Source organism: Geospiza fortis, unplaced genomic scaffold (genome assembly GCF_000277835.1).
Source record: "Geospiza fortis unplaced genomic scaffold, GeoFor_1.0 scaffold55, whole genome shotgun sequence".
NCBI lineage: Eukaryota > Metazoa > Chordata > Aves > Passeriformes > Thraupidae > Geospiza > Geospiza fortis.
The window spans coordinates 10,339,775-10,351,662 of NW_005054308.1; the positions used below are offsets into that span (position 1 = coordinate 10,339,775).

Genomic DNA, 11,888 nt, shown 5'->3' on the forward strand with positions numbered 1-11,888 from the left:
GGTGAGGTATCTGTTGTAGGAGACTCTTAATATTAAAAAAACACCTTGAAGCTCGCAATAAAAGTTGATGAGAGCTCAACAGTTTGCACATAAGGAATCTTCCATGTATCTGCAAGTATTTGGATCATGGGAAAACAAGCTCAGAAAGGCTCAGAAACCTTTTTGAGGCAGTATTTCCCCTGTTATTTGCTATTACCCAGTTTAACGGCAGCACAGAGCTCTCACAAGTTCCAGACCACGCAGAGCTCCCAATTCTTATTCCCAGTGATGAGGCTCTGCTGCCTCACAACTCACTGCCAGTAATACCTGACTGAAAGGGAACCACAAGAGGCTCACAACAACTTGTACTGGGTTTCTCAGAAGGGAAACCAATGAGTAAGAAATGGAAAATAAAAGTTTACTCCTGCTTTCGAAGTGGCTGAACTGGGAAGGACTTGAAGTGACTTTCTGAACTATTTCCGCTGCTCTGGGAGAGCCTTTTCACAACTGCTGGGGGTGAATATTCCCAGAAAGAATCTGGTGACCTGTAACTCACCAGAAGGAGGTTTTCCCACTCTTTTGTGTGAGTTTTTGTGTCGGACAGCCCATGACGAATCAGGTTCCTGCAGTCATTTGTCCCAGACCCTTGTGTGACATCCCCTCTCCAACTTTGCTGCTTTATTGCCTGCAAACACCTCCAGCCCACACAGCTCCTGCTGGGAAAGGCACTTCACCATCTCTCTGAGGTTTCAATGAGGAACTTGTCAGCTGAGCGTCCTTACAGCACTTCCCAATATTTCTGTGGAAAATGCATCATCCTCTTAAGGAAAAAGCAAGGAGATTCCTCAGAGTTAGGCAATTGTGCTGTTCAAAAAGGAATTTCTAGTCAGGAAACTGCCACTACATCAAGATGTGCTCTCCAATAACTGGGTCCAAACTAGGTAAATATTACTAATTCCTCCCGCAAAGCATTAACTGGAAGAAAAAGGAAAACCAGGCAAGAGAATGAGATCTATGAGGAGAGCAAGAAAAAGCAGTGCTTTACTTGAAGCAGCCTGTCTAGCTTTTCTGTTTTTTAAAACAAGAAACCCAAGGAAACTCAGCTCTGTGAAGTGGCTGATAAGGTGACCCCGGATTTCACAAGCAAACACACGGAACTGAAGTCAAAGAAACTGTGAGCAAGCAAGAAATGTGAGATACCATCTCTGAAGTAAACGTGCAACAGGCACAAAAAATGATCTCGGGCTTGATTACACTCCTGCCTTCAGTTAAACATTAGTCAACCTTAACATTATTCCTGAAATTATACTCTTGATCCAAGACAGAGCTGCACAAAAACAATGCAAGAGCCTCTTGGTTATCAAAATGGTCAATCTGAGCAAAGTTTCAGAGCCTTTTAGCTCAGCACTGACATCTGTTGCTATCAGGACCATCATGTGAGCCTGACAGAAGTTCCACCCTTCCCAACTATCCAGGAACTGTGCCTCACACTCAGTGAGCTCACTGCCACATCAGCAGGGTGATGGAGAAGGTTTCCTAGAGCCCAAAACAAAGGTAGATGTGTTAAGAGTTACTAAAAGTTTACTTTGAGGCAGGAAGAACATGAGAACGGGGGGGAAAAAATAAAATTCTGATTAACTCTGTGTTAATAAGTACTTCATACTTGTTCAATGAATAATTTTTAAAAGTAGAAATTATTTCCATTTTCTCACAGCTGACACCACCTGGGGCATCTTGTCCTCAGACACAAAACCTGTGAATAAGGTTTCCTAGTAAGGCTCAACAAAAGAAGAAAAAGTTCACACATTAATAAAACTACCTGCATGAATCAGAGATTCAGCTCTGGCATCATAAAAAAAAGCAATTATTGATATTAAATTAATAATTCTTATTTTATGCAATCCATTTCTCCATGCTGCTAATTATGCAATCCAGCATGCAGCTAATAAAGGATCAAGCAAGTCTGGAACAGCTTCCTCTATCAAAAATAGTTCAGAACCAAGTTTGCCTATTAATTTTAGCAAATTAAAAAGCTGAATGATTGTCTGAGAATTTGGACTCAACCTAAAGGAATCCCAAACCCATTAGGCAACTAAATGACCTAGTGAAATTACAGGAATATTTCTCTCAGATAACAGTAAAGCTGCAAAGATTCACATGCACACAAACAGGGGACAATGTGACTTTTACTTACATTTCAGTGGCTATGAATCCGGTGAGCTCAGACAGGAAGAGAAACAATATGAAGAGACAGCAGCAGACAGAGACTGGAACAGAGGTAAGGAGAGGAAAAAGTTAGTTTTGTGTGTGTAACAAAGAGAAAAATTGTTCTCACACAGCCACATCACTGCCCCTATGGATATACCACCCTTACACAATTGAGAATTAACAATTTTTAGAGTCCATGGCCAAGAGGAGCCCACCAGAGCAGTGACTTCAATGCTGTGCCAATATCCAAACATCCTGAGGAACCATTAAAAATTCAATTATTTTATGAATGCATAAATATCACACTTGCTTCTTGCCCACTGAGCAAACACCAAAAGATTCTGCACACAAGAAAAAGAAATAAAAGCTCTCAAATTCACATAAAATCCTGACCACTGCATCCCCAACCTTGGGACTTACCAAAGGCATGTCTTAATTCTGCTCACAGGCAAGATTATCTAGAAAAGCCTCATCTTAATTTCTTTGTCTCTTGCAGTGAAAATATGAGCATCCCTTGGCTTAATAATTAATGACCCAGAATGGGGATATCTTCAGCTTTTGGGCCACCTTTTCTGCCATGATTTCCATCTCCCCACATTCTCCTTTTTCAGCACACAATGCTGGTCTGCCAGCACTTCCTCTTCTTGACAACATCACTTCTTTGGAGCCTTGGCTCCCAATTTTATCACTATTAAAACGTCCAGAAGGCAAAAAGAAACCAGCACCTCCTTGCTTTGAAAGGACACAGTCCTCTTACGCTGTGTTTTGGGGATGAGGAGACATTTTGGCTCTCTGTCAGGTTCCAAAGCTCTGTGTAAGGCACCTCAGAGCTGGACAGCAGAGACGTGGCCATACTGGAATTGTGCAGCCAGTGCCTGACTTCTCTCATTTCTGCACTTGCTGACTCTGCAGAGAGGGAAAATCCCCACTGAAGGAATTGTGAGGTAGCCAGACAACAATTCTGATGAATTCCAACCTGGAATTGCATGGAGGGAACCCAAAGTAGCTGGAATTTTGCTGTTTGCTCTTCACCAGGAAATTATTCCAACCCCTGAGCGGGGACACTGAAGCAGCAGTGACAATCACCCACACAAGAGGGGCTGGAAGGAAGCACAGACGTAAATCCTATGGATCAGGGATGACTGGAGCAGGCAAGGATGTGCCAGCTCAAGGGGACAGGGCTGCAGCGTGTCCCTGGTAAATACAATACCCAAATTCACCATGAATCACTCACAGAAAGGCAAAGCAGGAACTGAGTGACAGCCAGAGCACAGTCCCAGCACAACCCCTCCATCCCAGCACAGCCCTCTGTGAAATGACCAGTAATTAGGGTTGAGAAATACATTTTTTTTTTAAAAAGCCACGTTCCTCAACTTTATTCCACATGACCTGCACAGCCTGACTGCCCATTCCTTTGGGAAGCTCAAGTAACAACAGGCTGGGAACAATTTTATCACTCCCTTGGTAAAGAATGTGAGAGGCAAGGGAAGGAAAGAGGTGCTGAGGGCAGTACTGGGACAGAGCCTTGAGTGACCTGCAGCCTTGTGCCTCATTCTTCCAGCTCTGAGGAACGAGAAATGCGTTGTTTCCCCTTCCTCATCAGAGTAATTTCAACTGTGGATTCATTTATTGACCCACTCTAAAGTGCAAGGGATTAACAGATGCCAAAAAATCACAGAATCACAGAATCATGAGGTTGGAAGAGACCTCTAAGATCATCAAGTCCAACCTATGCCCTCACACCTCGCCCAGACTACAGCACCAAGTGCCATATCCAGTCTTTTCTTAAACACATCCAGAGATGGTGATTGCACCACCTCCCTGGGAAGAGCATTCCAGTGCTTCATTATTCACTAGCTAGGGTGAGGAAAGAGAGGAAAAAAAGACCAGTATGAAAACAGGAAGCAAGAAGGGGTACTAATCCTGAAGAGAAACCTCAGATGGGCACACAGCTGCTCCCAAGCCTTGGCTGCCAGGACACAGAAGGTCACCAGGGCTGTGACCCAGCTGAGCCCCTGGCACGGGGCACCAGGAGAAAAGTCTGCTCAAAGCAGAGCAGCAAATTCTTGTGAGAACATGCACACCTACATAAGAGCCCAAAAAAAGAAACCAAGGCAGCACATGAGCAGATCCAGTGTTTGTAGTGCTGATCACTGACAGAGACACGAGATCTCTGATCTCTGGCAGTTGCAGGGAGAGTGTTTGATGCAGACAACCCTTTTTTCTTTAATTGCTTCCCATATTCCTTGCTGCTTGTTATAATCCCATAAAGGCTTTCCACAGCATCAGCCAGACCTCTCTGCTCTCAAGCACTTCTAGGAAAGCCCGCTACTACTAACTCTCTTAACTAAATTCTCTCCCACAGCTTCCTCTCTCTTCCAATTTTTAAACTTCCTTCTCTGCCACTTACATAATCTAAATACCTTCTTCTTTTCCAGTACTTGCTCCCTCAAGTCCATTCTCAGTTCAGCTCTTGCAGTGAAGGTTCGTGACAATACTTACCAAACACAGCACAGTAAAATTCCACTAACCTGTATCTAAAAAACCCTGCAAGAATATCCTCAAGTGCCTGGCAGGGACTGACTTTCAAAGCTCCTCAATGCTTTTCCCAGTCCTCAAACCACAGAGTCAGTTTTGAAGCTGTAAAAGAGAATACTGAAGGTGGACATGAGAGTGGGATATAAAATCATGAGGAGCCTGAAGGAGGTGAGTGGGGAACAATCACTCACTGTCTCTTCCAGTATGGGAACTACATGGAAAGGGGACGTTAAAAACAAGGGAAGGTTTTCCTTTACACAACTAAATTCTGAGGATTCTTGACTACAGATGCTGAGGTTCCTTAAGAAATAAAACCTGTTAGATTACAAAAAGGAATCACACATGCCCTGAGGAGGAAATCCACTGAGGGATACTGAACACAAAGGAACCAACTCCAGCTTAGGAAGCTCAGGAGCCAACTGAGCAAAGCCTGGCGAAATGTTTAACCTGCCCCTCCTGCCCTTTCTCAGGCACCTGGTGCAGCACACTCTGGGAAAGAGAACACTGCACTGCTAAACTCTTCCTATACACACACATTTCCAGGGCAGGGGGAGTTTTTGGCATGAGACTCGTGTGCCAGCATTATCAGTTACTCTCTCCAGAGGCAGCATTTCCTCAGCTGCAGAACAGGAGCTCCTCTCTCAGCGTGGAGCTGCAGGCACAGACGATGCTCCCAGCACAGGAATTTATGCACGGGGTGCTTCAGCTGCTTCTTTCACAGTGAAGGCTTTTACCTGCTTCCATGCAAATGTGCAGTCCTACCACCCGCATTTGACAAGCGTATTATATTTGGAAAAGTAGATTAAAGGCTGGGATCAGACAGAATCAAACAATTCATGCATAAAGCTTCGTTAGCTGCAAGAGCACGGCGACGTTCCCACAGAGCTCCAACAACATCTGAGACAGGTTTTTTTAAAGCTCTAATATGATAACATGATCAATATATCAAAGGTTGCTGGTGTAGACACAGTGCTAATCTGCAATCCCAAAAGGATGGGAAACTCTGCCAAGGTTTTTATTCCTGCACTAACCTTTTTGTACTTATCCCTTCCACTCCAAACCCCATCCGTGTACATTCCTGGCTCTGCCTCCCCACCCCAGGAGAAATGAGAGAAAGGCAAAGTGTTTAACACATCACACAGACTGAGAACATGGAGCCATGTCTATATTAAGGCATAAAATTAATAGTATTTATTATTCAGTGGAGCAAACTGTTATGAAGCACAAGGAACGGGTCCTGTTACAGGCGCCATGTGAATCATAACTTGGATATTTCCTGATGTGTATTTAAAACTCCAGCCCCCAAACAGCACAGAGTATTTCTGGACAACGTTTCCATGTGTGCATACAACATGTGCATGCAAACTATGCATCCCCAGCGATGGCTGGGCAGCAGGCTCCTCTCCAGAGCCCCAGAGCTCCTGTCCAGCCAGATGCCAACTGTCAGGCAGCCAGGAGTGCTGCTGCTGCTGCCTCTGTACCCAAACATGGCCAGGTTGTCACCACGTCTGTCACACTGGCACCACAGACATGCTACACACGGTGGGAGTGCCTGGAAAAACTGGTGGCAGAGGGACAACAGCACGATGCTGCCTGAAGAAGGGACTTTCATTGAGGGAAAGGAATGAGTGACTTCTACACACTTCCCAGAGAAGCCCACAGCAGTGGCTGTGTTGTTCTGGACAAACCTCACTCCAGGAAAATTCTTGGTTCCTTCGTTCCTAAAAAACTTGTTTGTAGCTGAGCGGCTGCCACACAGATCTGAAGTGTCTTGTATGCAGGGTTCACTGCAAATTTGGGAATTAAAAATCCATACCCAAGAAAGCCTCAGTAACTCCAGTTGGCTTCTGAGCTTGCTCATGTTTGAGACCACCTGCTCTTCTCCCTCAAAATCCCCCAAAATTTACTCTCCCTTAGCTGCTTCTTCCCTGAAAGCCTTGGCCCCTTCAGCCCTGATGAGGAGCTGAGCTTTTCTTTTCCATCTCTTTTCTTCTGTAATCTGATCTGTGCCTTCTTCCCTAATAAAGCTCAACCTTTGTTTTTGAAAATAGGCCTTTATACAATCCAAAAGTCACTGCTGAAACCCTGCAGTAGGTCCATTCCTATTCCAGAAAGCCTTCAGCACCAGAAGTGATACTGAACTAAGGTTTCAGCAGAAATCATATGGAAAAGGCCTAAATTAATAGCTGGAATATCATGGACTATTTTGTATCTGCTCTGTAAAACTTGGAGGACTTAAAGAAAACCAAAATAAAGTTGCAGTCATAGTAATTCCACATGATCACTAAAGCCTAAAAGCTTTTTTGAGAGGCAGAACGTTCCCCTGCACTCAAGCTCCCAGTGTTAACACAGGCTGATTTCCCCAAAGCAATTTTTCACCAGGTCATGCAACCTTCCCAGGCTTCCAACTGGCCTGGCAATGGGCTGGTCTCATCCAAGGCCTCCTACAACACCTGAGATTAGTGGCTTTCAAATTACAAGCCACAGGCTTGGTCAGACAGAAAAAAGCCCATTAGAAAAGCTGCTCACAAGATCCTCACAGGCAAAGGCACCAGTTTGTTGGCGGCCTGTGTGGTTCAGAAGCTCCTATCAGGCTGCCTAAAAACACTGTGAGAAAGAGAAGGAGAACCAGTTAGAGAAGAAAATCAAAGCCTGAGAAGCTGTAAATAACAATAGAGAGAAATAAGTCAGCTAATAATTTTAAGTAAGAGTCACAACCTTGAAGCTTTCCCACAACAGACTTATCACTTGAGCTGTTTACTGCAGATCTGAGAGCCTAAACTCTGGTGGCCTTTGATGGTTTTTTTTGCTTCTAAAATACTCTTTTGCAGGTGATTCATAACAAATTCTCAAAGGGAGCCCAGTGGCAGTGTGGGAACTGTGAGTTTCCAAAACAGCAGAAAAGGCAGGATCACTCACAAGTTCAAAGTGTTCTTTCAAAACACCAAATCTCATCCGCCCCTGAATTCCCAAACAGTTTGAGTCAAGCTCTTTGTTCCCAACTTCAGCAAACCCACATGGGAGTTGGGATACAAGTAATTCAGTGGCCAGGAGAACTCAGGGGACAAGGACTCTGAGTGTAAATATTTAGGGAAATGTGTTATCTTCACAGAAGCACGGGACAGTCGAAGCTGGCAGGGACCTCTCTGGAGCCCATCCCACCCAACTCCCCTGCTCTGAGCAGGTTGCTCAGGGCCAGCTCTGGTTGTTTGGAGCATCCCCAAGGACAGAGACTCCACACCAACCTGTTCTTCAACCATGCTCCCAGCCAGGAGTTTCTCCAGCTCACAGAGGGCTTTCCTTTGTGTCCTGATTCACTGGCACTGACTCAGTCCTGCGTGCTGTCACCAAGGGATGTGACATCACTCACGTCAGCAATGACACACAAGACTACTGACCCATCTCCCAGCATGGCTGAGTGGGGCACAGCTCCCTGATCAAAGGAAGTCCCAGCTCAGAGGGACAGGAAAGCTGCATGAGCAGGGTAATGACAGGCCTGGCAGGATCAGCCTGATCAATGTTTACCAAGCCCTCTGCCCAGCCAGCTCGCTGCACATCATTGTGTGAAATGGCATTACTCAGCCTCCAGCCTCCCTCAGGAGCAGGAAGGAAGGAAAAGGGGCCCAAGGCAAGAGATGAGTATCAGCCAGAGTCTGTGGATTGATACATGGGAGTGAGAGTGGATCCCTATCAGTGGTTGGAGCTGGAGGCTCTTTAGGGCCCCTTCCAACCCAAACCATGCTACAATTCTGAATTCACACAAACCATTCCAGGGTTTGATGGGCAGAACAAGCTGCCTCAGCAACAAAGGGCACCCTTTCCAATGCTTAACATCCCTTTAAAAGAATTCCCTGCAGACAGAGAGGCCAAACAATCTTTAATTTTAGACCAGGGCTGTGCAAGGACATCAAAAAGAAGTTACTTACTAATGGCCCCTGTGTAGGTTGGCTGTGTAAGGTCTTTTGGCACCTTCCTGTAGATGTCAAACCTGAAAGAGGAAAAGCACCAGCCATAAAACAGGTGGAACATTTCAATACATTTCATGCCCCCACAGGGATGAACGATGCTGAAGTTTTTTCCATCCAGTTTTCCAACAACATTTTTTCAGTAGGCAGGAGGATATGGGAAGGAAAAACAAAACAAAAAAGAAACAACTTTTCTTTTGTACAATTATGTAACTGTGCTCTGTCTTGGCTCCCATTTCCAAAGCATTTCCCTCCCCCTCCCTGCTGTGGATCTGTGCAATCTGAACTGTGAGAGCAGCCAGGCAAGAAGTCATGCTGGACAAGCTTACAGACCACTGTAAAAAGAAAAGGATACTCTACAGACACCTGAACAAAAAACCCAGTAAAACACAACCTGTGTTGCCCCTTGTCATTTACATCCTGCAAAATCAAAAACAGATAACCCCCAAGTCAGAAATCCAGGTGTTGAGACCAAAAAACGTCTCTTGGACGTTGGATACAACAACAGAAATTAACCCAACAGGTTTGTTCCTCCCTCAGCAAAGTCCAGTTTAATATTAGATGGTTGTTTTGATTCAGTCATAGTTTTTAATATCCATAGGGCTCAGCTGGGCTATTTTAAACTGCCCATGGTTAAACTCTCCCTGCCCTCATGTGTTAGCTGTATTATTTCCTACCACCCTGTGCTCCTGCACGCCCAACCGCAATGCAGCTCTGACATCAGCTTTTCCATCACTCAATAAAAATTAATTAATGCATTAAAAACACCCACCCACCCACCCTAAAGAAGGAAGTGACCACTTCTCCCTAAAAATAGACTTTTTTGGATATGCCACAAGTGGGTGAGAGCTGATGCTTTTTCCAGCCCTGGAGAGGGCTTCCAAATTCCCAGCCTGCACTGCACCAAGATGAAACTCCCCTGTGTTTATTCAGGAGCTCCTACTACATCAAATGTTTTACTGGGAGTTGAAAAACTAGATAACTGCTCTTTTCTTTAGTCTTCAACTGCTGAGGGAACTCTGAGGAACTGCATGAACAAAACAGCATTTGCCTTGCAGGAGGTCAGAAGGATCCTGGGCTTCACTCAGGAGCTGAAGCTGGAGGAAGGAAGGGAAGAGAGGGAAAGGGGAGCAGGTAGAAAGATATTTCGGGTGCCCAGCTGGAGCCCTGAATAAGCTGTGCCATCACTTAACACCCCAACAACCCTCTGTGAGACACCTGACAGCACAGGAGCTGTGTTTTCATCGCCCTTCTCGACGCTGAACCTAAACAGACCAGCAATATTCCCCAAGCAAACAATCCATGTATGGTTTTCCAGCTGCCCTGAGAACATCTGGAAAGTGCTGTTTGCATTCTTTCCACATCCACCAGAAGCATCAGGATGGTGAAAGAACCCAAAGTAGCTGATGACATCATGGTCTCTCTCACAGGCAGAGGAAGCTGTTGCTCTCCCAGCCCATTAAATGCTGAAAGCTGGCGTCGTCTGGCCAAAGTCACAATAATAGATCAACAAGGCTAAAAAAGCTGAGAGAGAAACAGAGGGAGACAGAGCACGTGAGCACCAGGAGCTGCTGAGTGTGAGCCAACACACAGAAATAGGAAACAGCTCCAGGCTGGATTCAGTAAAAACAGCAGCGTGTGGATACTATAAAAGGAAGTTTGTTCTCACCATCAGAAATATTTACTAGTATTGAAATGATGGCCCATCACAGCTTTAAAAGAAAAACATAATCCGGCTTTTTAAACAGCTCACTGGAAAGCTGATGTCATATGAGGCAGAGTTCTCTCCTCTGAGATTGTCATTTCATCGCATAAGTAACACCCAATACCAGAAATTAACTTTTCCACGGCCTAAGTAAGCTTGGATTAGGCAGAGACACTACAAGAAGTGCTTGATTAAGGTTTATGGGTGAAAGCAGAAGCTTGAAGGATGACATCCAGAACCTGAGTCAAGCAGAAGGGAAGGGAAGGTGTATTAAAGCTTGCACAAGGATGCTGAAATGATCAAAACTATCAAAAAAGACAAGTTTGGGATAAGAGGCAAACACTGCCAGTTAGATTTTGCTCAGTGATGTGTGACACCAGTCAATCCAAGTGATCACCAGCCCAAAGGAAAAAGGACTGGCTATGTGCAAGACCCCTGGCAGAACAATCAATTGCTTGGAAAAGACACATTCTGAGCTAGGAGGGCTCACAGTCTGTCACAGGAACAACACTCCTCAGGGTTTCAGGCAACTTCTCATCTGATACTGGACCCAATTTATACAATTTCCTCAGTCTGATCCCTGTTAGTGAAAACAGCAGTGGGGTTATGCACTCAGACAAGGGCAAGGGAAAGCCCAAATGGCATCAAAGTTTGAGAAGAATGATGGAGATGGCATGGTCAGGACAAAGAGCCATCTTCTTCACTATTTAAACCCCAAGTTAGAAGATATGAAATGTAGAGGATTCAATGACAGCTTGAAAAGTATGTTTGTGAGACACCAGAGAGATCAAATGCAATGAGGACAGAAGCCCAAAGAGGCTTCATTAATGACACATATTATAAAAATAAGTAAATCAAGCAAATGTCTCAAACAAATCTGTGAAGTTGACAAGAGTTATTGTAACAGGAGACCTGAAACCCCAAGAAATGAGAGATTTGTGGCAGCTCCTATCAGACCTAAGGGTTAAAAATCTGCCTGCACTAGAAAAACCTTTCTCCTTTTGCCACTGGCTCCTTGCCTACCTCCCAGAACAGAAAGCAATCCCAGCAGAGCACTTACACTGTGCTGGGAAGAGAAAAGAACGAGGATTAGACAGCAGAGATGATTTGTAATGCTCAGGGAGGAGCGGTGTGCATGGCAGAGGGGAACAGGTTTTACCTGCCCTCAGGCCAGACGTTCCTGCAAGCACCTGCAGTAAAAATTCCAACAAGCCTCCAGGTTCCTGAGGCATTGGTCACTTGGAGGAGTATTTGTAGCCTGGGAACAGAGAGGAACCTTGTGCTCTGTTGCAAGAGCTGCCTCCCTGCTGCAGCCCGAGCAGTGGAAGGTGTGAGCAAGGCTGCAGGGAGCCTGGATGTGCAGAGGGGCTGTGATGGTGTTCACAGGGGTCCCAGGATGAGGGAAGAGAAGAGGATCTGGCCCCATGTTTCAGAAGGCTTGATTTATCATTTTATGATATATATTACATTAAAACTATACTAAAAGAATAGAA

The 11,888-nt window shown here is 45.1% G+C and overlaps 1 protein-coding gene across 1 annotated transcript in view; it reads right to left on the bottom strand.

Moving 5' to 3' along the window:
* ERGIC1 (endoplasmic reticulum-golgi intermediate compartment 1) overlaps positions 1-11,888 on the bottom strand; it is a 37,676-nt gene that overhangs the window by 25,330 nt on the left and 458 nt on the right. Inside the window, exons 2-3 of the mRNA XM_031055222.1 lie at positions 8,652-8,713; positions 2,174-2,246 (exon numbers count right to left, since the gene is read on the bottom strand). Of these exons, the coding sequence (XP_030911082.1) occupies positions 2,174-2,246; positions 8,652-8,713 (135 nt within the window). The remainder of the gene's footprint in view (positions 1-2,173; positions 2,247-8,651; positions 8,714-11,888) is intronic.